Below are 26,256 nucleotides of genomic sequence, written 5' to 3'. Positions count from 1 at the left end.
AGAAAGAAGCAGGGAAGGATGAGAGAGGAGGAGAAGACAGCAAGTTCTCAACAGCTGGGAGTGGTCTGGGGAGGCTGCCTGGAAGAGGGGGTATGTGTGCTGGCTATAGGGACTAAGCAGAGGTGTGAAGGGAATGGGCTTGCAGGACTGAATCTGGCCAGAGTGGGGCAGCAGGGAGCAGGGCCTAAGGAGAAAAAGGCTGTGGAAAAGAATAGTTCCTTCCACCCCCTGTAGTCCTACATGGTAGGACTCTGCCTATGAGTTAAAAGAAAAGGGAGCTGGGGAGTTGAGTGGGGGCTGAGGGAAGGGAACCCCCACTTGCTGAGTACATGTCAGAGCCCTTTACACTGCTTCTTCTCATTTTAACTTCTACCCTAACTGGGGCAATTGGTCTCATTTTTTTGAGGCAGAATCAGCTGAGCGAAGGTAAGAGGGCTGTGGTTAGGAGTCAGGCTTCTCGAAGGATGCAAGGAAGCTCATTGTCGCAGGAAGGGTATGAGGACTAAATGAGACGACATAGGCAAAGTGTCTGCCCCCTCCTGCCTAAATGTTCCCTGGTGTCATCACTGCCTGGAGTCAGATAAATAGTACAGAGAAGGGTCAGAATTGGATCCTGGGTCACTGACTCAAGCCTGCACCCTCCCCTGTGCCCTTGCTGCGGAAGGCCTCTGGTCCCAGCAGCCCCCTGCTCCCGTGTGGCTCCCCTGCAACCCCAGCTCTGTCTGCAAGCCTGAGTGGAGCTGCTCTCTGACACCCAAAGCCTAAGCACCTGCACCCCTAGCTTCCCAGGGTGGTGGAGCCATATTAACCACCCATGTTAGCCCTCCTCCCCCATCTTCCCCAGCAAGGGGCTGCTGCCAGAAAACTCAGGGAATGGCAGAACAGAAGTGGTCTCCCAGTCATGTCTTTGATGGGCTGGAACTCTTCCTGGCCCTCTCTGGAAACAGCCCTGGGCAAGACCCCCACAAAGCCTGCTGGAGCAGGGATGACTTCTCTCTTTCCTTGGCCCTCACTCTGAGCTGGGGGCTGGCTAAGCAGTTCACAGCTCTCTCAGCAACTTCAGAGGCGGCCTTACTTCCCCCATTGTGCAGCAGGGACAGGGAGTGTGAGCAATTTGCCCAAGGTCACATAGCTAGTAAGGAGACAGCACTGTACTGGGTCTGCCTGACACTTCCCTACATTGGGACAGGGACTGGTCTACCTGCACAGGGAAGTCGGGGGCCAACCTCACCTGCTTCCCACAATTCCCAAGATGCCCTTTCATTGGCACAGAGGTTCCCCCAAACCAACAGGCATGTAACTTATTACTTGCCACTCACAGCAGCAGGATCTGACAGTTCCCTCCAACGAAGGATGGGTAGGGAGGGAATGGGGTGTGTACTTTCTGCAAAGGGAAAGCTAACCACTGCTGAGAGTCTCCCTGTCCTGCACGGCTGGCAGGAAGGGCCAGAGCCTCTGATGTGGCTAAATGTTGGCTGGCAACAGGGCCAACAAGTGCTAATTCCCACTCCCAGCCATTGCACATGTACCCCATGCCAAGGGCTTTGCACCCAGGATCCCAATTAGTCTGGAAAACCCACCTGTGCGGTAGGCACCATTCTCTTGGTTTTATGAATGAGGAAACTGAGGCCGAGGCTGCTGGGTGCCCTGCCCAGTGTCACAGTGCTAGGAAGAAGCAGAGTCAGGAGTTGAACTCTGTCTTGTCTGGCTCCAAAGGGAAGCTCCTTCCTCCACTCTTTCCTCTGGGTAATGTGCAATGCAGTGCCAGTCAGGGCTTGTATCTCTCGGAAGGAGTGGGGAGGAACGGAGGGGAAGGAAGTCTCCCTGCAGGCCCCTTCTTCTCTATCCTCTTGAGAGCTAGCACTGAAGGGCAGCTTGGGTGCAGGGGCCCTGGGCCAGGGCCTTGTGAATTAGGTTCACCTTCCTCTCTGAGCTGTAGCTGCTGCAGGTGGGGTCCTCGGGTGACAGCAGAGCAGAGGGCAGGGTTCAGTGCCAATTTCCACGCCTGGTTAGAAAGAGCCGGCCGCCCATGCAGAGCACCCCCAAGGACCCCACAGCCTTCTGCAGGGGCTCTGGGCTGCTCCGAGCACAGGCTGACCCTGCAGCTGTCAGCACTGGCCAAAAATGGAGAAGGAATGGAAGCTCCGTGCCTGGCTGGCCCTTTCCTAATATAGCTCCCCTCGCAGTTATTTTGAGTCTGGGAGGACAGTGGGAATTTTATCAACTCTGAGACAGCGTCAGGTCTGGGGCTCGGGGTCGGGAGGCCTGCCTGGGGCTGGGGGCTCCCTGGCTTTGGCCTGACCCCCCAGTGCCCTGGCTGAGGGATGACGAAGACCAGGCCAGCTGGAGTTCAGGCTCCCCCTCCAAGGCCTGCAGTCACCTATCTGGGATAGTGGCAGAAAGCCCCCCATTTTCCACACTCTGTCCCCTTTGGGTTCTGACAGGGCCACTGGTGCTGCCAAGATCTGACCCTTTAGGGATTTTTCATTTCAAGAAACATGAGGCAGGCAATGCTTCCTTCAAAGAGGTGACAATCCAGGATGCTCACTTTCAGATAAGAGTGGGGGGCAAGGGACCTCAGGACCCCTCTGCAGGGTCCAAGTTGAACCGTTTGTCTAGACTCTCCTACGGCTTCTAGCCTGCCACTCCTCCATCCCGTTTCTGCCCATCCCAAGGGTTTAGGAACTGGGACTGCCCCAACTTCCTTCCCCTGGGTGCCATGGCACAGGGAGGGAGACAGCATGTCTTGGGGCTGTGGATACCCTTTAGTGCCCCCCCCTTCCAACACTTCCAATTCAGTGGAATTCCCAGAGCTGTCTGTCCCCCATCAAACTGGGATGTAAGTCCAGAGCTGCTGTCTGGTAAGGCACATGGGGCTCTGGCCCTTCCTTGAGGGTCCTGTCTGCATACCCAGCTCCCTCTCCTGGGCTCTGTGGCAGATCGTACGTGGAGGGGGTGCTCCATGGACCAGGTACATGACTGAGGCGTGGACCTTCTTCCCAGCCAAGCAGCTGCAGTCGGCATTTCTGACGCAATGGGGGGTCGCCGAGACCACGACCCCAGCTCCTCGCTTTCCCCCTCCCCCCACTTCTTACTCTCCCCCGGGGCCAGTTCCGGCTGGTTCCGCCTCCATCATAGCCAGTCGGAGGACAGTCCCGGAGGCCTCACCTTGATGGCCCTGTCTTCTGTGCTCTTTCTCTCCTCCCAGGTGGTAGCCAACTCACCAGCAAAGTTAGTACCGAGGGAAGCATGTGTGTGCGCTTGTCTGCATCGCCAAGCATGCGTCTGTGAGTCTGTGTGGTGTGGACAGCGTGTGCCTGTGTCCGCATGTGTGTGTGCGGGGTGCCGGCATGGGTGTGGAGCTGCGAATATGGAGTGGAGCACTGGGGCCGGGGGTGGGGGGGCTCCGTCTTTTGAGCCGTTTCATCCCCAGTCTCGTTCCCAGTTTGCCGCTGCATCTGCTTAGGCCCCGCCGGCTGGCTTGGGTGGGGATGGGAGGAGCGTCACGTGGACGCCGTGTTCCGTGGAAACTTCGAGAAGCTTCTGTCCTGGCCAGGCCCCCCGGAAGGGACCGCGCCTGCCCTTGTCTTTGCTGGACGGTGCGCACACTCACCTGTTGGACCAGTAGGGGCTCTCACTGGACCTTGCCGCGAGCAGGACTTGAGGGTGCTGAGGGGGCCTGAGCCTGCCGGCTCCAGAGAAGAACGCGGAGGCACTGGGGCGGCGCAGGGTGCAGAGCCCCAGCCGCCGAGGGCCGCGCACCAGTCCCTCCACGGAAGAACCTCGGCTCAGAACCCTCCTGGCCACACGCCATGGGGTTGCGTTCCGCCTTTGGGGTGTTCTAGGCTCCGCTTGGGTTGCCTCGCATGCCTGGCCCAGCTCCTGTCCCCTACTCCTCAGCCATGCTCCCCCAACCCTGTCGGCTCCCGCTTCCCCTGCTGTGCGCGGCGGGACTGCGGGCCGCGCGTGGCGCCCCCTGCTGGCCGTGGGTGGCAGCGCAAGCCCAGCGGAGGCTGGGGTGGGGTGGGGGGGAGCAAGAAAAGCCTGAAGGGGCTTTGCGGGGGAGTGGGGTGCTGAGGGCTCTGCTGAACAGGCCCCGGCCTCGGCGAGGTCTCTGCCCACCATGGCGTCCTTTGTCTGGACCCCGCGTAACCAGACCCTGTCGCCCTTTTCTCTGCCCCCACCCCGCCCCGCCCCCTACTTGCGCGCCCCTCACCCCCCAGCGCCGACCACCAGGAGCGCTTCAACCCCGGCGCGCTGAAGGACTCAGCCCTGTCCACCCACAAGCCCATCGAGGTGAAGGGGCTGGGCGGTAAGGCCACCATCATCCACGCGCAGTACAACACGCCCATCAGCATGTACTCGCAGGACGCCATCATGGACGCCATCGCCGGCCAGGCCCAGGCCCAGGGCAGCGACTTCAGTGGGTAAGCGCCCCCGAGCCTCCAGCGCAGGGCCTCCGAGCCCCGAGCCAGGGGACCGCCGGGCACCGGGCCGAGCCTCTGGCACGCGGACCAGCCTTTTCTCCCTCTGCTGGGGCCTCCCCGGGGCTCGGGCCCTTGCGGGGGAGCCAGGCTTCTAGCGCCTTCCAGGACACAGCGGTTCCCGCCTGGGATGGACCCCAAGGTCAGCCCCAGGAGAAGGGCGGAGGAATGCAGAGGATGGGAGTGCCTGGAAGTGCTGTCACGGCATCTACACTTTCCGGCCTGCTCCCTGGTGGGGCTGGTTTAGGAAGAAACTTCTGGAATCCTCTTACACCCAGCCCTCTCATGGCTAAGCCACTTTTGGAGGGCGAATTGCTGCACTTCTCCTGGCAATGAAAAGAGTCTGTTCAGATGCATGGCTGGTTTTCCCGTTTGGGAAGGTGCTCCCAGAACAACCTTCCCAGATGCTGTTGGCAGGGGACCCCTCTGCCAAGCGTGGGGAGCACCCTGGACTGGGCCTCTCCCTCCTTCTCTCTGCCCCTAAAGGGCTGGGCCTCAGGGCTGTGGGACTCAGGACAATCTCCTTTCTAGAAGTTGCCCTTTTGCTATGGTTGGGGAACTTGGGGTTGAGTAGGACTGAAAATCCATTTGTGGATGAAACTGCTGATAATGTAAACCTTAACCAGAACTTCTCTCTCTCTTTGTCTCTGATATTCTTTCTGTCTCTCTCTCTTTCTCCTTCTCTCTGTGTCTCTGTCTCCCTCTTTCTGTGTGACTTTCTCTCTCATTCTCTCTCCATGTCTCTGTCTGTCTCTCTCTCTCTCTCTTGTTGACCCATACACAGAAGGTCCCTTCTGCCTATTTGAGAATACCATTAAGTGTTGACTTTCTGAATTAGGGATTATCTGTTTGGGCAACATCACATTCCTGGGTCAGGATCCCTAAGCACTTCGAGGCAAGAAGTCTTAAAATGACCATTGTGCTTTTTCTGGAAAGTAGGAAACCTTGTAAAAGGGACAGAGGGATTGAAAAGTGCCAGAGCACTCTTGTAGTTCTTGGCCCTGATGTGCAGGCAGATTACAAGGGGCAGGCCCCAGAGAAGCCAAGCATTGGTTAGCCCCCAGGCCACTGGCTACTTCACTCAGGGCTGCAGCACTTCATTCTGACCACCAGGAGGCAGTGCTGGCTCGCCCTGAAGCAGGGCGCCGCAAACCAACTCTTGGGTCTTGGCAGAACCCAGGGAGCTGTTAATTTATTTAATCCCAACATTCCAAGCAGAACATATGACCATGCAAGTTCAAGAAGACAACCTTTTAGCTCACGTGTTCCCAGAAAAATAAGGCTGTCTGGCTAAGCCCAAGAGCTCATGGGGATTTCCTGTTAACATTTGTTTGCTGCTTGTGTCCTTGGGGTGTGCTCAAAGCGGGGAGCAATCACCAAAGGGACGTTCAGCGGAAAATAATGGAAGAGCTGCTCTTCTTCACTGTGTTTTTTCTGCACCTTGGGAAAAGATTGCTATCATTTGGTTTTACCACTAGGGCACCCCCTTTTGGGGACTTGTAGCACCATGGATCTAACCTGGGCTTCTCAGATAAATATTCCTGCCTTTCTACTCCCCCTCCCCCTCCCTTCCCTCTCCCTTCCCAGTGTGGCCTGAGAGCAGCATCCTTTCCCCTTCCTTTAAACTCAGCCGCGCTGAGCTGGCGCTGCTGCAGCGCCCGTGGGTAAGAGCTCTGCCAATCAGCCGCTGCTGTCCCTGCTGGCCAACTCCCTGGTTCCTTCCTCACTGACAGTTTTCTTTTTGTCTCTCTCTTCCTCCTCTATCTCCCCTCACCTCCTAACTCATTTCTCACGCTAATCTTGCTCTCTGTGTGCGCGCTGCCCCTCTGCCATCCCACGATGGACACGCGCCCATTGCTGGGTTTTCCTCTGCTTGGCAGGGCGTCGCCGCTGGCGTAAGTAGACCCCCCCCAGGGTGTCTGTCCCGTCGTCTGTATGTCTGGTTGCGGGTCGGGTGTGTGGGATTGATGGACTGTGTTTGTGGACAGGTGGACCGTGGTGCTGTCCACAGCCTTCCTCACGCCCGCCTCTCAGCCAAACGGCAGCCCCTGCCGCCTGCACGGACAAGTGCTTGTCTTTTGGGGATAGCCCCAAATTCCGTTCCTGTGGGCACAGAAATCACAGAGTAACAACACCCAGACTCTCCCCACTAGGGCTGAAGGTGTATGGTTGTGTTCTCCTCGTGCAGCCTTTCCCGGCCACAGTGGGACAGCGCAGACAATGTCAGAGTCCGTGGGGGGGGGTTATCCTGGCCACTCCCCAGGATCATCATGGGAGGCGGCTCTACAGGGGCCAGTGCCTGCCAGGACCACCCACGGGAGGGGAAGGATAAGTCAGAAGTGGGGGCAGAGCACAGTGGAGGGAATGCCGGAGGGAACCTTGATGCTGCAGTGACCACGGAGTGTTTCTGTGGCAAGGGAGCTGCCCCTGAGAAAGACCTCTGACCTGGATTACAGGACCTGCTTCCTCCTCTTTGCGTATAAATATTTTTGAGCCTCAGAGTCCCTGGAAAGGCATGGCAGTTCCTCCGGTACACGTTCCTGTTCCCACGATGTGGGAGGGAGCAGAGGCGCAGTGTGGAGTTGGGAGGGACTCACTCCAGGCATGCTTTCCAACCCTGGGAGCTGGGGAGGGAACAGAGGAGCGTCTCATAGGCCTGTTACAGGGAAGTGGGAAGTGACAGCACATGTGTTCTGTCTGCTCTCTGGACCCCAGTGTTCCTTGTGGACAGGTGCAAGGGGCTGGCCTTGGGCCCGCACGGTCCCTCTCCCCACGCATCATCCTCATCCTTCTTCCTTCAGTTCCTAGTGAGCCGGGGCCAGGAGTTCTGCATGTGCTTTCGTATTGCTTGTCTCACCCAAAGGCCTCAGCAGGTCCTGCCTCTGCTTTGGGAACCCTGGGGAGTTCTCCCTAGGCTGGAAATGGGCTCCCCCAGAGGAAGTCCACACTCTCCTCAGCTCCCTGGGCAGCCCCAACCCTCTCCCTGGCTGAACCCCAAAGGGATCTGCTCATCTCACCTGTCTGATACCAACTCCAGGTTGCTAGTACCTTTAGCTCTCTGGGCCAGGGAACTAGGGCTACTTCAACCCAGCTCGATCACCTCTTCACCCCCTGCTCTCATGGGACTGCTCCAGCCAGATGAAGGGGGCTGCTCCTGAGAACTAGTGCCAACTCTTCTACCCGTGAACCTGTAGAGAAGGCAGGAGGCCTGGGACACTGGGGAAACCCCTCTCCCAGCCGGCTTGCCCTTTAAGGGCAGGTAAAGGCAGGCCAAGGGATGCCGGACAGGGCCAGCATGTGGGCTGGGCTGTGTCTCTGAGCAAGGAGCAGCTGGGTCTGTGCAGGAGCCTGGCAGGAGGAAGTGACTGAAGAGGGCCTGATGGACAGGACGCTGGGCTGGGAGTTGGGTTCTAGCTCTAGACGACCCCAATAACTGTAAATGGAGGTAGCCAGCTGCCTCTCTGACCTCAGTTTCGGCATCTGTAAGAGGACGGGGTGTGGCCCCTCGGGTCCGTGGTGGGAGGAGGCAGCTGTCTTTGCTGTGGGGATTGCCTGAGCCTGCCCTGACCTCCGGGAGGGTGAGCTGGACAGCCTGGCATGGGCTCCTTTCTGGTGTTTAATCCTTCACTGCCCTGTAGTCTGATATGGGCTGGGATGCACCAGACCCAAGGGGCCCCGGGGTTCCTTCTAACCCTCATCTAGGACTAACACATTCAACCCGGAGTTTCTGAGTACCTGCTGTGTGTTAGGCCCCGGGAGTCAAGGGAAGGTCCCCAGGTCCCCTCCTGAGGCCGTGCTGCCCTGAGGCAAGGGACCAGTGACCTCTCTGCAACCCCACCCCCAGCCCGCCCAGGTCAGAAGCCCGACCTTCTTGGTGGGCAGTGTCAGCACCGGCAAGGACCTTGTTGCCCATCCCTCACGCCACCCGCCTGCCAAGCCTGCCTGCCTGTGGCTGAGCTGGGAGCCCCCGCTCCTCCCCGCCCCCCACCCCCAGCAGTCTTGACACTGGGGACTCCCTGTTTGGATTCAGAGGTGCGAGGCAGGCAAGGGACGTAACCCCGAGGAAGCCCTCTGTCCTCACCCAGCCCCAGACAGAGGACCTGGGAAGGGAGGTCGAAATTACTTCAAGCCGACCTGTTCTGCCTCCTTACGGGGGATCCAGGCCCTGGGTGGGAAGGCCCCGCACGCCTGTGCCCGGAGTTTACGTGGGGGTGGAGGGCGCGGGAGGGGTCTCGGCTCCCTGGCCTCCGTGAGGGTGACCGCCCTGAGCACCGAGGACCCGGGCCTCGTCTCAGCCCCTGGCCCGCAGTGGGGGAAGGCGTGGTGGGGAGGCCGTGAAGGGGCGGGGGGCCGGGTTCCAGCCCAGCCCTTGCCAACCTTCCTCCCTGCACCGCAGGAGCCTCCCCGTGAAAGACCTCACGGTGGACAGCGCCTCCCCCGTGTACCAGGCTGTGGTGAAGAGCCAGAACCAGCCGGAAGGCGAGGCGGACGAGTGGACCCGCCGCTCCTCCAACCTGCAGTCCCGCTCCTTCCGCCTCCTGGCCCAGATGACGGGGACCGAATACAGTAAGCGAAGCTCAGCACGGGGACGCCAAGGGGCCCCGGAAGCCGGGCGGGGGCCACACTAGCAGCCCTGTCCGCAGCCTGGAGAGCCCCTTCTGGGCCCCCCCTTGGGTGAGTTGTTACAGGACACCAGTGGGCAGTGCCTCGCTGGGCTGCTTCCAGAGCAGATGACCGCCCAGTGATAGGGTCAGAAGACGTCGCAGGCCCAGGGGGCCTTCCCTTCCCCCAGTTTACGGGCTGGGGGCCAGGAACAGTTTGGGGTCTGGCTGAAGGCTGGGGACCCAATGTCCACAGAACTCCAGGCTTTACTTTCTGACGTTCCCTCGATCTGCCTGACTGAGCCCCTCTCTGCCTGCAGTGCAAGACCCTGACGAGGAAGCTCTGCGGCGGTCGAGGTAGGTGCCTGAACTCCGGCTCTCTGGCCTTGCCCTTCCTAATCCCCTTCGCTCCCCAGGCAGGCCCCAGGTCACATGACGTAGGGTAAGGCCCTCTTGAGTTCATATATTTGGAAACCCTTGGCTCCTGATGGGTTCCAAGTAGAGGCTGGCTCAGGGCTCTGAGTCATTGAGGTTGACTGTCAATCCCCCTGGGGGCCCCAAGGGGCTCCCCTGGCTCCATCCCTGGGCAGGAGGCAGAGCTGCTTTGGCCGTGGCTGGGCTGTTGAGAATGAGAGCTTCTCTTTTTGTGAGGGCACCAGGCTGGCCACCTCCCCTGCCCACTCCTCCCAGCGCCTGTCCCGCCGTGAGTTTGCATGGATACCGGCACTAGTGGGAAGTGGGAAACGCGCGCTGAGGGCGCCTGACCTCTGGAGTCCTTCACGTGTCCAGACCTAGGTTGAGGGTCGTGTCAATTGCTCAACAGTCAGTAACTGGAAGCAGAATAGCTGCTGCCATGAAGGACCAGCCCTAGGGTAGGAGGTGGGGCTTGGGCAAGGCTGAGGCCACGCCCACTAACCTGCCTTCTGCACTCATGTTACTGGACCCGCGGTGTGGGTAGGGAATGTGGCCCTGGAACCCACTACAACCTGGTAGGGCCTCCCATGGTGAGACGTGGGGCTTGGCATGGTTGTTTCGACACTTCTGGCAGCAAGTATGTCTTCTGTGTGCTCCTCCTGGGAGAGTCTGCCTTGGGCCAACGATGCATCCTGTGGCTGGGACCCTCTTTTTCCCTGGAGTTACTAGCCTGCTGTAGTGGCACAAGACTGCACTGTGTCGGACTCAGGTCCACTCAGAGTTGATGTGGTTTTTCTTTTAAACTTGTGTTTCTTTTTTTTCACCAATCCATTCCTCCCACTTTCTGACTGAGGGATCCGAGCCTACAATGTGGTCCACCCAGGCCTTCTAATGATGACAGGTTCCCAGGAGCTTTTCTTGACCCTTTGGTGCCTGCAGCACATCTCTGGAGAGTCTAAAATGAGATGATGCTTAATTTAGCTCACAAGTTACCGTCTCGCTCTTCTATGTGTGACTGTGATGCCAGCACTCCCTCTTCCAAAGTGCCACGGCCTCTCCCTGCTGTTTCCAGGTGCATACCACCTTCCTCTTTGAACCCACCCCCATAGAGTCTTCAGGGAGCAAAGGATATTTGATCAAAGGTTTGATAGGAGGAGCTTTACATCACACATTCCACAGCAAGCAGCAAAAGTCCTTGCAGGTCCCTTCCATCAAGAAGCCAGCTGGGGACCTTTCCCCTCCCTTCCTCCAGACATGGAGCTCTGCCTTGCTGGTACCACTGTCCCCTTTTGGAGTACTTCTGGTGACCCTAAAGCCCTCTTCCCTCTAATGTGCACTGTTCCTACTCATTAGCCAGACATACTCTAGAAGGGGGAAGAGAACTGGTGCAGGTAGGTTACTGTGAACTTTGGTCTTTTTTTACTTGCCTTGGAATGATTGTAGGTGCTGCAAAGCTATTACACAGGTTCTCTGCCCGGGCGTGGGTGAAAAGAACGCAGACGGCAGTATAAACAGGTGTTCCCAGGCCCTATCATCGGCCTCCCCTTTCCCTCCTTTCAGATGCGTCTCTTAGGACTTGCTCTATCTGGTCATGTAGATATGTGGGGGATTAGTCCTGCCATCTGGAGGCTCTTCCCACGCGATCTGGGTTAGACCTTCCTGCAGAAATCTGTTGCAGTTCTTGGTGCTACGTGAAGGTTTAAATGTAGAGAAATCTGGAATGAGGGCACAAGAAGAGGGTTCCAGCCTGCATCATCCTTCAGTCTTAGGCTCCCCACCTTGAGAATGCAGCTTCAGCTCCTCCCTCTGGGCTCTGTGCCCTGCCATGGAGGCGCTAGGGTGCCCAGCCAGCCTTTCTTTGGCTTGGGCTTGGAGGACCTATGCCATGATGGTGGTCCAGAAATTCTCACCATGCGGTTATGGCCTCCCCCCAGATGCCCGTCATCCATGGCCATAGAAGGAGGGGGCATTTTCATATTTCACTGAGTCCTAAGTGTCCGAAGGAGACTTCAGTGGTTCATTTCTGTTTGTGATCAAAGCCTGGAGGAGTGACGACATTGGTCCTAGTTATGGCCCCAGGCTTGCCCAAGTGGCCACCTGAGCATAAGGGAACATGCTTGTCCCCACCCTGGGTGCAGATTTGTCAGGGCTCTGGCTTCCCAGGGCTGGGCCACACATGCATTGTCCCCACTCCCAATCAGAAGCTGCACTGCCGCCTCCTCTTTCTCCTCCCAAATGAGCCTCACCAGCAGCAAATATTCTAAGAGTCTTTTGTGAAGACATTTCCCCAGGCAGGCTGCCTTGTAAACTGTGTCCAAGCACCTTGCTCCAACAGGATTGAGCTTGCCAAATATGGGGCCCGGGCACCCTGGCCCTGGCGACAGCCTGTAAGGTCTTATATACACACAGAGGTGCTTTCTGCTCCCTTCTGAGGAATGCGGAGGACATTGGCCTGGATGCCCTGCAAATGTGTCAGGTGTTCCATACTAGACAAATGCACTGGTGACCTGGAGGGCAGATGCAAATCCACTGCACCTGCTGGCTAGAATCTATAGACTGTACTGGTCTCTGTCACTGCCTTGCCTTCAAGGCCTGTCCTCCACCTCAGGGTTCCAGAGCAGCCCCCAATCCCTCTCTCCTCCCAGGCCGTGGCTCTAAATGCTCTTAACGGTGTCTCTGGGGTCCATAGTAGGTGGCTTTTCTTGGAGGTCGCTGTACACAGCCCTGTCTCCAGGGGCCCCACCTTTACAGGTGTGGCAGGGAGAACTCCTCAAAGGCCCAGGCATCAGCCATGGACTTGTTCCCTACTCACTGCCCCCCACCAAGGCCTCAGGACACTGTCCATCCAGGCCGGCTGAACCATTATCCTCCAGCTCACTTCCACATGAGGGGTTTCTAGGACCTACTTTAATACATACAATAATGCTGCAACTACCCGGTATCCATCGGAAGCACTCTAGCGCAAACAGTGCCTCTGTCCCAAAAGATGAATGTCCAAGCTCAGATAAGTCACCCCAGCATCCTCTGACTCCGGGAAGACCATCCAGACCCCCATTAGCTGGCAAGGTTGTACTCATGTTGGCAGTCAGGATGGGGGGCCAGCTTGGCTTCATCCCAGGACAGGCATCTGTATCCTACTACTGCCTGGGTGGAAACATCCTGGAGGCTCCCGGTGTGTCACCCAGACATCACCTGTCTCCCTTCTTATGGGTCACCTGTAGACATGTGCAGCCTCTGTGTTTACCTGATACCTACCTGGGGGAAGGACTCTACGTCTCTCCTGGTTCCCAAGCATTATGGAGCAATACTGATTTTACGGAAGATTTAACAGAGGAATTGCAGGTGAAGGTGGCATTGCATGTCCCTTGGTAGAAAACATCCCAAGTCCCCCTCTCTTGGGCAGCCATCAGTCTTTCTTTGTGCTCACCATTTTCTTACCTTCCTGCCTGCAACAGAGCATGGGGGCTCACTGGTCCCTCCCTCCTACCTCCTGTAGGCTCTGGGCATGACAGGGTCCTCTTCCCTCTTGTACACAGTAAATCAGCTCATTCTCAGCCCCAGCCTCCAAACTCAGGCGGCAGACTGTGATGGTGTAAGCAAAGCAGAGGACCCTATCCTATCCCCACCCAATAGGACTCTCCTGAGATGGTGGTGGGCAGCTATCAACAACAAAACTTTCCCACATTTAATGGATTTTAGTCCCTGATGTTCTGCCACCCTACAAAGACTGGAAATCACAACTGGAAGGACTAGGACACCTCATGTGCTTCACTTCTCAGGAGCCCACACGTGGGTCCCAAGATCTCTCCCGTTTTCTCTCATGTCTGCTGTCCTTTCTTTCCCTTCCTCGTGCCTACCCTCGTTCCTCTCTTTGGCTCACTGCAAATTTCCAGACAATTCAGGGCAGAGCAGGCTCACTAGACCCGCCCGTTGCCCCCTGACCCTGGTTCCCTGAACACCAGTGGCACCTTCTCCAGCTCCAGTCGCACGCCCTGCTAGGTGGACAGTTAACAAGCCAGCTGACCTTGTCGGGTTTCTACCCACCGCCCCCTGGGTGGTCCCTGTGGGATGCTGGCCGTGTTGTCCCTGCCGGGGGTGCTGCCAGATGGGCTGTGTGCCCCGCACCGCAGTGCCCTGCTCCTGCGGTCCTCACCGCTTTCCCCTGGCCTCAAAGAGGCAGGTATGTGGCAACGAGCACCAAGCAGCACTTGGGTCACGGTTCTGCCACTGCGTCTCTATGTGGCGTTGGGCCATTTGCGTGATGCTTCTCAACTTTGGTTTCCTCGCCGGTACAGGGGAAGATTGGACCAGAGCAGTGGATTTCAAATCTGTTAGCAGTGGACCTCTTGCTAAAGAGAATTAGAGAATCTCACAATTAGATTAGAGAGTCTAATTAATTCTAATTAATTAGAGATTAGAGAATCGTTAAAGAGAATCTCACAATTAGAGGTGTTGTGGGGTGGGGAGGCAGTGCAGGGACCCGGGCTCCTGCTGGTGGTTACCAGGCAGAAATGTAAGACTGGCCAAATCCTCTGATTTTAAAGACCTAAAGCTGAGGTTCCTGATTTGAGTATGCCGGCAATTAATTTTTTAATTAAACTTTTAATTTTGAGATAACCGTTAATTTATATGCAATTGTAAGAAAGAATACGGGGGGATCCCTTGTCCCTTTACCCAGTTTCCCCCAAGTAATTTATATGGTCCAGATGCAGGACAGTTCTATCTCCACAAGGGTCCCTTATGTAGCCCTCCAATAGCCACTCCCTAGCTTATCCCCACCCCAAAAAAATCACTAATACGTTCTCCTTACCAGTAATTTTGTGATGTCAAGAATGTCATAACAATGGAATCATGCCATATGTAATCTTGTAGGATGGACTTTTTTCAATCAGCGTTATTCTCTGAAGAGCCATCCCACCTGTTGAGTGTATCAGTCGTTCGTCTGCTCCATTTTTTTACTGGGTAGCATTTAGGAAGGTAGCCAGTCATTTTTTTTTTTCCATTTTTTTATTTATTTTGTTTCTCTCACCAGAGTGAGTATTTTTTATTCAGCATAATTTGTTGTAAGCATCAAATACTATTAAATCCGTGCCGAGTCCTAGCAGGATAAATGCAGCCATCATCAACAGGGCTTCCAGAATCCATGGAGTGTGTTAGCATGCTAAAGTGGAGAAGCTATTGTTGGATATTGCTTTGGAGCTGAAGTGCTTCTAAGTCTGCCAGCTCCAATTCCATTATTTGTTGAGAATGTTTAATAACAAGGACGTGAAAAAATAAACAGTGCATCCATACATTTTTAACATGTTTGTTGTAGGCACCATCTGGGCTGAACAAAATGTGCCTGTGGCTGGGCGAGATGGGGGTCTCCAGTTTGGGAGGATGGCCGAGGCCCTGCTGGCCTGGGGGTCCTGGACTGTGGTTTTGCCATCTGGCCTTTCGTGGGTGCATGTTCACCTCCTTTTCTCTGTTCTGGCTGCTTTGTCTTGTGCCACCCGGCAGGAAGTGTGGCACCTTGTGAGTGTGTGTGTGTGTGTGTGTGTGTGTGTGTGTGTGTGTGTGTGTGTGTCTGTGGGTCAGGGCAGGCGGGGGCTGTCGCTGTATTTTGAAGGTTTCTTTCTGGGGCAGTGAGGCTCGAGGCAGAGGCCGGAGCAGCACAGGGAGGTGACAGGCCTGCTTGCTGAGCCTCATCCCAGGGACAGGCGTTTGTCCTTCTTGATGCCCGGCTTGAGGACAGACACCGCACCGGGCCCACGCGCCTGTTTGGTTCCGTCCCAAGAGCCCACAGCCAAAGCAGCCCTGCCCAGCCCTCCGCACGCAGGTCAGGGAGGGCCGCTGGCCCGCCTTTGCCCAGCCTGCCCTCCACCTCCTCTGGCCACGCCCCTCCTCAGAGCAACTCCCTCGAGGCGGGGTCTTCTGTCCTTAGCCCTGGTCCTTGGGACTCTGGACTTGCCCCAACCCAAAACTTGACTCCCTAGAGCGTATGCCATGGATGGCAAACCCTCTCCCAAGCCAACTCCCTCCCTCCTCGCCCTCTGCCCCATTAGCAGCAGGAAGGGCAGACACATCCCCTAACCCCTTTCTTTCTTCCTCTCCTCTCTCTCTCTCCCTGTCTCTCTCTCTCTCTCTCCATGTCTCTGTCTTTCTCTCCGTGTGCCACAGGGAAAGGTTTGAAACGGAACGTAACAGCCCACGTTTTGCCAAATTGCGCAACTGGCACCATGGCCTTTCAGCCCAAATCCTTAATGTCAAAAGCTAAAAAGGCTGTCTGGAGCTCCCCACTCCCTCTCAGGCTGGTCCCCCTCCTCCCCCCACCTCCACAGAAATGGCATGTGAACCCCAAGGTGATGCTTGAGAGTATGTAGCCGTGTGGGGGGCACCTCCTGATGGTCAACCGCAGCAGCTCTGCTCTCTGCCTGCCCCAGAGCTGGTGGCTGGCACCTCGTCCCCCTCCCGGCCCAGCCCCCTCACCTCCTCCTGAAGAGCCCGAGCCTCTGCTCACCTGCCCAGAGCCTTAGCAACTAGACCAGAGGGGACATGACGGGGTTTGCTGGCCTTAGACCCCAGAACCGAGGGAAAAGGAACGTGTCTCTGCTCAGTTCCCATCAGCCTCAGCACCTGGGAAAGGAGCCCAGCCCAGTATGGTCCTGGCACCAGGGTCCCGGGAAGGGGCCTTCCCAGTCCCCAGTGCCCTCTCTCAGCTGCTCCTGGAGCTCAGAGTGCCTGGGAGAGTTTGTGCCAGAGCATTGGAAGACCTCAGGGTAGATGAGGGGGAGCCTCCTTCTTGGGGGGCTCCTGACTGTGGTGAGATTGGAATGTGCGCTCACCTCTCTGTAACGCATGTGCTGGCTCCATAGTTTTCTCCTGTATATATATGCATGCTTGTTCTGAAATAAAAAGGATTTGAAATGAACCAAATTATGCCCCAGTCATACTGTCCTTATGTGTGTGCCATCTGAGAGGGGTCTGAGCCAGGGAGAGGACAGGTAGCACCAGAAAGGGGGCAGGCGATAGTGCCCACTGGGAGTGGGGGCCCAGCCAGGCGCTGCCTGCTGCTACTTTCCTACCCATTGGCCCCGCAGCTGGGATGCAGAGCTCAAGTACCAGGCCAGTGGATATGTGGGGGGTCCCCAAATCCTCCCACCCTCCCTGCCACATCCAGTTGCAACCAGAAGGCCAAGCCACGTGTTCCTCCTATCAGAAAACATGCTGTGGCCCTTTTCCCAGAAGTCACTGCTCACGTCCAGCCCTGGGTCCAGGAGGCAAGAGGAAGATCTCAGGCACCACCTGGACTAGCAGGCAGGTCCCTGTGGCACTGCTGAAGGTCCTCGTGGACTCAGGGGCATGGATCGGGGAGGTGGGACACAGGCCTGGTGGATGGTAGAGACCTGCTCGAGCAAGTCCCCAAGAGGCTGGGGAAGCGCTCAGCTGGCTCCTCCTCCCTGTCCTCCTACCGCCACCCCACCCCACCCCCCACCTTGTGGCCTTGTCCTAGTCTCAAGCATTTAGAAAGGGCAGCAATGATTGAGAGAATCCCACTGACAGCCAGGGCGGGCAGGTGAACATCCTGCAGAACTATGAGCCTCTAACTAGCACCCCAACCACCTGTCGAGCCATCTACCTGTTCCCTGATTGCATAGAATCCCAGGCTAAACACATCAGACCAAATAGCACTTGGCAAATAAAGGCAGACACTGAGGCCCATCCCTCTGGGACTCCCCTCCCATTCCCCGTTAGTTGGCCTGGAGTGGAACCTTGGTCCCTACTCCTGCTACCTGGGCACAGCTTTTCTTTCTGCCTCCGGGCACCTTAGCAATCCCATCTGGAGGAGCTGGCCAGGATGGCTCATCTGTCCTGCCCACTTACCCTGGGATGGTCCCTGAAGCCCCTCGCTGACCTGTTCCACCTCTGCCTCCCACCTCTTCCTGCCTCCAGCGGTCTGACTACAGGACTACTGGGGGACCTATGCGGGAGGGGTTGGGGGTAATTTCCCTGCGTCTAGACCTCCTGGAGCACACATCAGAGTTAGCGTTAACTGAGGCCTTTCAAGACCTGAGGGTGGGTGGTAGGGCAGGGGTCTCCATACACAGAGAGGTCCTAAGCAGAAGGCTTGAGCCAGTCATTCAGTGCTGGCTGGGTTCACAGCCCCATCTCTAGCTCCCAGCCCAGCAGATCCCTCTCAGAGCCACCTGCTAGAAGCCACAGAAGGCTCTAGTTTGCTTTCCAGCCTGCCTGGGCCTCCCCAGAAATCTCAGTCCCCTGTCTACAGCACCCTGGGGAACCAGTCCAAGGGTCCACGTAGAACTCTTTGGTTTCAGCACTCGGCATCTGTAGGCATTTGTTGTGGTGCCATACCTGGCTGCTGAGGGTGCTCAAGGGATGTGGAATGGCAAATGCAGATGTGACTGCCCATGAGGGCAGGCTGAGGGGGGACTCTGCAGCAATGGGATCGAGACAGGGAGCACCCCACCAACTCGAGGGTGAGGGGAAGAAGGGGTCTGTGTGTTTGGTCTTCGAGAATGGTTAGCATGCGGGCATATGTGGATAGGGAAGCTTGGATGGGTACTCTAAGCAGAGTATGTGGAGATGCTGACGAAAGCATGGGGTATCCCAGAACCCCAAGTGAATCATTTTGGCTGGAATGGAGGGAATGCTGAGGATGTTGTGGTTCAAGCAGTCTGGATCTGGAATGCCAGGTTATGGGATATTAGATTTTTTTCGAAGGCATTGTGGAACTAATGCAGATTGCAGAGGTGAAGAGAAGGGAGCCAGTCACGCTGCAGCTTCCGGGGATAGCCACACACAGCATCGTTCCAGAGGGGTGCTGTTCCCCAGACCACACTGTGAACAGGCTCCTGGAGTCATGTGGCATTGCAGCCATACTGCAAAGGGACATGGTCAGGGTGCCATGTGGCCAGACAGTATTCAGACTGGGTGGTTGGCAGCGTGGACAGTGATCTCAAGACTAGCCGTCTTACTGGTGTTCTAGAATCATCCAATCAACAGAGATTTTCATATTCCACTATCTTAATGAGCACAAGTGCCCACTGCAACCTTGCCATCATCACTGCCACTAAACACAGATACATTGTGACCCCGAAAATGGCACCTATTACTAGCACCATTGGTACCAATCAATACCACCACCACCACCAACAGTTCCAACCTGAACCCAATGACAACAGAGCCCGAGACCTGGCACCAGCAGCACCACCCCCATCCTTTTCATACATGATATCATTGCCATCAAAACACCATCAGCCAAGCACCACCATTCTCACCACCTAGAGCCACTCACAACAGAGTGGGAGGACAGGGTTGGTACAGCCCTCCTTGATGCCTCCTGAGTTGGATGGAGAGATGAACTGACAAGGGGGCGTGGAGCCGGGATATATGTTATTCCTTTGGCCCACACACTCTTCCCACAGCCATGATCATTTACGTAGAGTTTGGTGTGGTTTGGTTTTTTGCTTAGATGTTTAAAGTGAATGATGGCTGATACAGGAGGCAACTATAGAATCCAGTGCTTGCTCTCTGATGCCCCCTTTTGGGATTCCTGGGGGCTCATGGAACTTCAGGCAGGAACTGACTTGGACAAGAACCCAAGATACTTCAGGATGGTCTTCAGTGCATCTCCTCCCTGGGGCCCTGACCACTGCACCTCTCAGCTCATATGCATGCTCATGTGCCCTAGCAGCGACTTTAGTCCAGGCCCTGTGGTAGGTGATGAATTTTTCTAGGTCTCATGACCAGCTCCAACTCCATCCCCAGGAATCTAGCATTCATTTGGAGCTATGGCTGGTATAGCAGCAGGTAAGCTGGTCTGAAAATAAATGGGAGGAATGGGGACAGGCAAAGCCAACCTCCTATTTGTTCTTCAAGATATTCTCCCCAGCCCAGGCCTTTTACCACTCCTGTCCTGTCCAGTGTCCTTGGTTCCCAGCAGCTCACCAGGAGCATGCAGTAGGTTCACAGAGAGGCAGACAAAGGAGACTGAGTGTCCTGGGTCAGCCTGGGCCTTCCCAGGCCATACTGGCCCATGGCAGAGGGTCTGAGTAGCCAGCTCAGGGGCCTGGCTCCACAGCCTGCAGCTCCTTCTCTGAAGCAGTTGCATCATGAGCATGGCTTCTAGAAGCAAGTTTCTTTCATGGAGTGGCAATGAACAGCCTCATGGAAGGGCCGCTGTTGCAGGTCCATGAGTTGGGCTGCCCAAGGCCCCCTTTATGAACCGATAAGCTGGGGCCACCGCCCTTTGCCCAACACGGATGTTCCCCTTGCAGTCACAGAGAAGAATGGACCAGTCGACCCACCACCTTGCACTTCCTCATCTCTCTTTTTCCGTGACCCTCTCACTGTTTCCTGCTTTTCTGTACTGCATACATAACCTCACTGGATAGAAGAGAGCATTCTGCGGTGCTTTGGTAAACAGATCATGGCCCACTTGCATTCCTACCTGGGACAGCCCTTGGTACCACCTTGCTACTCAAAGTATGGTCCCAGGGTCAGCAGCAGCAGCACCTGGGAGCTTGTTATTCTCAGCTACAGCCCAAACCTGCTGAACCAGAAGCTGCACGTTAACAGGATTCGCCAGGTGACTCCTCTGCACTTTAGGGCTTACTTGGCAGGTGCGTGATGTTTGACCAGAGACGCAATCTCTCCGGACTTCAAGTTCCTCATCTGTAAAATCATAATGCCTGTTGCCCAGGGAGGTTGGAAGGATCAAAGGGAATTAATGTCTGTGCATGTGTTAAGCACCACGCCTGGCATGGGGTAAGCACTCAATAGATGGAAGCTGGTGTATTGTTACTTTAATTATTGCGAATTAGAATAGTGACTTTTATGGGGGAAAGATTCTACTTGGCTGGTCACACAGGTGGTTTCTTTATTCCTCCAGGACGAAGCCTTCAGAATCAAAAAGACCTTAATCAGATCCTGTTGTCACTGCCCATAAGTTCCAGGACCTTGAACAATTGAATTCTCTCAGTCTCCATTTCCTCACCTATTAAGTAGAGTCAATACCCACATTGGGGGATTATTGTAAGGATTTAAAGACATACGTCGTGGCACATAGTATGAGGTTGATAAATCAGAGCTCTTATGAGTCTTGGATTACATAGTTAATATGGGATAATAAAGTTATTCCCACTTGTAGGAGTTGCATTTATCCTGTTGTGGTTGTAGCAGATGGAAATCTTAGTGTGCAGACCAAAATGAACAAAGAATGTGCATTTTTTGCTTTCTTGTCATTTAATTTGTATTCTCTGCCCCATGTTACAAGTTTAAGCCCAGTCAACCAGGGTTCCAACTGCACCTCGTTTCCCTGGAATGGTTCTGGGAAAGAGGCATTTACAGAATGCCAAGGCATTCAGGGCAGGGACTGTGGCGTGTATTCCTGGTCAGGGTTTGCCTGCACAGGCATCAGCTGGGACAGCCTCGTCCTTTCTTGGTACACTGGTCCATACTGGCAGAGTGGTCACCTCTCCTGTCCCCAGTGACAGGGCCTTTCAGAGCTGCAGGTATTCAAGGCCACGTCCATGTTTCTCCGGGATGTGTGGGAAACCGTTGCTGACCCCTAGGCCACACTGGGCATGGTGAACCTTGGGGTCCTGCTGTTTCCCCAGGGTTTACTCAGAAGAGAGGCTCAGATGTCTCTATGCTTGAAACACCACTCTCCCCACCACCACCGCATTGTCCCTTCTGCATCCAGATAAGTTTATTTTTCTTTTTTCTGGCAGAAAGGTAGTCTTCATCCATCTTCCAAAATGCATTGTGGGTGCCCTGAATCCTTCAGAGCCTAAACCCCAGATTCTTACAACCCCAGACAATTGACACTCAGATATCCTACCTCTGATTTATTTTGCTGTATCATCCCTTCCCAAAGGCAATGTGTACCTCTGACTAAGTGGGGAAGCGCAAAAGGAAAAAGAAAACAGGTTAGGGGAGAACTGTGGTTGATAATTCAATCTATTGTTTCCCCACACTGTGTTTTAATAATGCATGCTGAGGAAAGAAAAGATTCAGAAATACAGAAAAACGAAGGGAAGAATTCCCTCCAGGATTGAGAATGTTGTGCATACATGATGCCTCTCAAGATTTCTGTGGTCTGAGACCTGCGCCCTCGAGATCCTGCAAGGGCTGCTGCACTGAGCCCATTGGTATCCAGCTCTGCCTGGAAGTGTCCCTTTGCCCTGGAGGACACGCCCTCTCGAGGACACTGTTCTGTCTGCAGTACCAGTGCCCATTTTGCCCCACCTGCCTCTACTACAGCCACCCACCCCCATGCACGGGGGCCCACGAGGTCTTGTTCCTCCTTGACCTGTTTCTTTTTCGGTCCATCTCATCAGCACCCCTATTGAGCATGCTCCAGTGTGCACTAGCCATGCCACCACCCCGCTGCTGCCCGCTTCTGCCCAGCTGCCTGCTACTGCCTCTCCCAGCACCGCCTTGCCACCCTTGGCCGCAGCTGCCACCAACGCCGCCTCTGCCACCAGCGCAGCCTCGAGCCCTGCAGAGAGTCCAAGGTAACTGGCCTACAGTTGCCGTCCCTGACGAAGGGTAAGGGAGACAGGAAAGGCCCCACCGGGCTCCATCTGTACCCTGTGCCTCAGCAGTGTCCATCGGGATGCTGGGGCCCCTGGGGCCAGGAGGAAAGCCAAGGTCAACCCCACTGGGTGCAAGTGTAAAAGGAAAGCTGGGGGTATTGCGGGAACCTGTGGCTGAGGGCAGAAGTGAGGACATATGCCATCCAGTCTCTAAGGGGCTCATGCTCAAGTGAGAGAAGAGAGATCACATACATCCAAAAGTAGATTAACACAGGGAGACAGTGTTTTCAGTGCTTGGTGATGGGTATGGAAAGCTTGTGTCGTGCAAGTCAGATTAGGGAAAATGGAAATCATCCATGTGAGCTGGGGAAATCGCTGAAGGCTCCCTGGAGCATAGGGGAGCTCTTGATGCTGGAGCTTTGTGGGCCTCTAGTCTCTGCTTAAGGGCTGGCTCTGGGTCAGTTCTCCAGGTCTGTCTGTCCTGGGGCCACTGCAGAGCTCCTGGAACTCTTGGGACTCCCTCAACAGGGTATCCCTTCCTTCCTTTTGTCCTGCCAAGAGAGCTGGGGCTAAGGTGGAGCTTGGAGAGGGGCCCAGGGGCTGCCCAGCAGGACATCACGCAGGAGCAGAAGGGGTCAGGATCACACTTTGGGCCCAGCTATTTCCCCTCCTTACCCACAGGCTGGGATGAGACAGCCAGTGGGTGACAAGTTAAACTCCAACCTTTCCTTGGAGCATGACCTCAGAATTCCCACTGGGTGCCTTTGGCCTCCACTTTTCCCCAACACCAGTTCTTAACATAAGACCATAGCTCCTGCGATGCTGGCAAAATGAAAAAGTCTGGCCAAAATCCACGGGACCCTTGGCCTTCTCCCACCACAGTGGACACTGGGCCCCCAGGGGCTCTTTGGACACTGTCTCTTCCCCTTCCATTAAGGCTTCTGCTCCTCTTATCCTAGCTCAGAGGTATTTCCAGAGTAGGGAGAGCACCTTGGCCTGGGGGCAGGGAGAGTGACAATGGCCTCACTCAACCAGAAACATGGCAACTTGGCAGGGCGAGTCTGCATACCCACCCAAGTAGGTGTGGGACACTGACTCTTAGAGGCTCATATTGCCTGGGACAACATGGCAGGCCTGTCTGGCTCTAATCAGGAGCATGGCAGTGGGTCCTTAGCCCAGAGCCAACCCCCTCCCAGAGCCCCAGAGGGGAAGGTACTCCTTCAACCTACAGCTCTGCCCAGCAGGACTTGGGATAGTCAGGCCCCGGGGTCTGTAGGGGACAGATAGAAGCAAAGTGGTAAGCTGCATGCTGGTGTCACTTCTACAGCACTCCTGTCAATAACCCATTTGCCTGGGGTATGGTCATATTGTCCCCACGGGACCCTGAAAGATGCGAGTGGTACAGGAGAATGCACAGGTGCCCATGTTCTGTAAGGCAAGCATGGAAAGAGAGGATTTCACAGACAAATGAAATGGGGAAACGCTGGATCGGACAAGGTTAAATGGACTATTTAACTCCAGGAGTTCTGAGAGCCTTCAGCCAAGAAAACTGTGACTGTCTAAGGGGAGAGGCCAGATACAGCATTTCTTGAGAGCAGGGAGCAGGGGACCCTTTTTATTTTCATCTTTTTGGTCCCCCTGTCCCTGGGCCACACCTTAGGAAAAGGCTGTTCTGGGCCTTTCCGCAGCTGGCTGGGTTGGGGAAGGGCAACAGGACTTCTGTATGGCAGTGTCTGTATGCAGGGGGTGGGGTGGGGCCGGGGGTGGGGCGGGGAACTGGCTTCTCAGGAACCCTCCTGGGAGCACTCTAGCTTAGAAACCTGAGACTTCACTGTTCTGCTCCAGCAAAAATAGAAAGGGGGAGGGGAAGAGACCAGGTGTCCTGAGGCTGAGAAGCCTCTGGGAACTGGAGGAGGCGGGCTCTCTCTCTTCACTCCTGTCTCTGCTCCCTCCGGCTTTAGCCCACACTGGCGTCTGTCCCCTTGGTTTCCAGTGTGTCCTCCTGGATAGGTGGTGGCTTGCCTCCCTCTTTCCAAAGCTGTGTGACTAGAAATGGGCTGCCTTTCCTGGGGGGGTCTCTGCTGCTCTAGCCAGACTCACAGCCAAGCTACACAGGGAGCAGCTCCCTCCCCTCTAAAACCCTTGGCCTTTCCTTCACAGCCTCTGGTAGTGGTGCTCCTGGGACAGCTGTGTCAGGTTTCCTCCTCAGAGGCTCCTGACAACCACCATGGTTGCAAGCCCCAGGGCCAGACGAGGTGTCCTTCCAGCTGCTAACTCTATCCCCTTGGTTCCAGGCCCCAAGCCTCCACCTACAGCTCTGCAGCGGCCACCTCTCCCGCACCAGCCACCCACACCAGCTACAGCGAGGCCCCAGCCGCTCCTGCACCCAAGCCCCGGGTTGTCACCACTGCCAGCATCCGGCCTTCTGTCTACCAGCCAGGTGAGGGCAAGGCGAGAGGGGAGGCTGTCCAGGCTGGCATGAGATCAGCTCCAAGCCCACATCCCCAGAAGGATAGTGGTTAGTGAGCCCCTCCTAGTGAGGCTCAGCCCTCCTTTCCCCAGTTGTGGGCCAGAGTTCTAGGAAGCTTGCATCTGGCCCAGAGCACAGGTGGGCAGTGCCAGGTAGAGATGGAACCTCCTTGCCCTAAGGAGGGGAATGTTCCTAACTTGGGGTTCGCAGGCTAAAGGTGAGCAGAGAGAGAGAGGAGCTTGTTTCCATATGAGTCTAGGCACTGGCCCAAACCAGAGGACAGGCAGCTACAGCAAAAATGACATGGGCTTTGGACAAACCTATTGCATCATGGGATGTCCCTGAGTAAGCTATGAAGCCTGCCTGGTCTCTGGTATCTTCCAGTTGAAGCAGAGGATAACCAGAGCCCATGAGAGTGGGTATGATGGGACAGGAAGTGGCCAGCCCAGAGCAATCTTCATCACTACTCTGGGTCCCTCGCAGACACAGGGCCCCCTCTTACCTGGGCAAAGTCAGGCCCACCTCCCAGTGCTAAGGGTAATTCTCGGGCTGACTTGCACACCCCTGCCTGTTGATGCGCAAGGAACAGGTATTTTCCCAGGCAGCCAGGGTCAAGCCGAGGCTGGGGGAAGGTCCCGTGGGCCTTGGTCTATAGGACGTGCCCACTGGAGAGCCCCCAGCAGCCATTCCCTCCTTCCTGCCTGCCTCTGAACTCCAGGAGGGCAGGGCTCTTGGAGGGCTGTCCACCACTGTATGTATTCCTAGCACCATGCACAGAGCTGCTGGTCAGCAAAGGTGAAGTGAGTGTAGGAAGAAACAAATAAGTGCTGATGAGGGAGGGTCTCACAGGCAGGTGTGGGGGGAGTGGGAGGGGAGAGGCTGTGAGGTGTGGGCTCAGGGGTTGTGAATCACAGGGACTCCCAGAGTGAGACCCGAGGCCCGTCCCAGGGATGGTGAGATAGGATTGTGGGTGGGCATACGCTTTTCATTGAAAGCACAGAACTGTCAACATATTTATCTTTACAGCCATTTTGAATTTGTGTAAAACAATAATGATTTTCCATTTACCAACTTTTCTTCACCCTCCCACCCCCAAATTATTGCATACATCCCATTTTACCGCATGGTTAAAATGGTGGAGTGAGGAAGTTAATAACTGGTTTGGGATTTGAGAATGAGGTAGTTAATTCTGCAGGGGCAGGGAGGGGGGCAGAGAAAGCTCCCAATGTCTTGGAAGAAAGTAAAAGTTTGTCAAGCAGTGGGGAAGGGTGGGGAGGGAGATAGGGGTTGCAGGGTAGGGGGCACAGTAACAGCACATATGGCTCTGTGCCCGGGGCGTGTCCTGCTAAGGAGCAGAGTGAGACACCCGTGGGTATTTGTGGCTAGAGTGCAGGGCACGATCATGAGACAAACGTGGAGCCAGGAAGGGCCTGGCTTGGGGGACTTGGATTTCACATGTGGGGATGCGTTTTTCTAGAGCTGGTTCTGACAGCTGTGTGGAGGGCGAGTGGCAGAATCAGCCTGAGCAGCAGACTCCCCGCCAGGGCCAACCTCTGTGGCAAAGGAGTTTTCAGCTACCCAGCCAGGATTTCCTCATTTGAAAAATCGTGATTGATACTACTACAAGCACTGCATGTTCTCCCTACTGTCTCAGAACTAAAAAGAAAAGCGGGCCTCTAGCACGATGCCTGGCACAGAGGAGGTGTCCCTCTGTGTCCATTCGTTTACTTCTGAGGTTAAAAATTCCC

General features: G+C 55.7%; 1 protein-coding gene across 7 annotated transcripts in view; it reads left to right on the top strand.

Annotated features, from left to right (window-relative positions):
* The window catches only part of LDB3 (LIM domain binding 3), a 56,545-nt gene that overhangs the window by 11,982 nt on the left and 18,307 nt on the right, over nucleotides 1-26,256 (top strand). The window contains exons 5-11 of one of the 7 annotated variants that reach the window (XM_077124691.1): nucleotides 3,209-3,231; nucleotides 4,224-4,427; nucleotides 6,365-6,379; nucleotides 8,881-9,050; nucleotides 9,406-9,442; nucleotides 21,841-22,017; nucleotides 24,333-24,478. In XM_077124691.1, coding sequence (XP_076980806.1) covers nucleotides 3,209-3,231; nucleotides 4,224-4,427; nucleotides 6,365-6,379; nucleotides 8,881-9,050; nucleotides 9,406-9,442; nucleotides 21,841-22,017; nucleotides 24,333-24,478 — 772 coding nt within the window. Of the gene's footprint in view, nucleotides 1-3,208; nucleotides 3,232-4,223; nucleotides 4,428-6,364; nucleotides 6,380-8,880; nucleotides 9,051-9,405; nucleotides 9,443-15,658; nucleotides 16,415-21,840; nucleotides 22,018-24,332; nucleotides 24,479-26,256 lie in introns of those variants that run through there. The other 6 variants (XM_077124693.1, XM_077124694.1, XM_077124696.1 and 3 more) reach the window with 6 other exon arrangements.

The sequence above is a fragment of the Tamandua tetradactyla genome, chromosome 13 (genome assembly GCF_023851605.1).
Source record: "Tamandua tetradactyla isolate mTamTet1 chromosome 13, mTamTet1.pri, whole genome shotgun sequence".
NCBI classification, from domain to species: Eukaryota; Metazoa; Chordata; class Mammalia; order Pilosa; family Myrmecophagidae; genus Tamandua; species Tamandua tetradactyla.
Note: the sequence above shows the minus strand (reverse complement) of the source record. Positions and strands in the feature narration are given on the sequence as shown.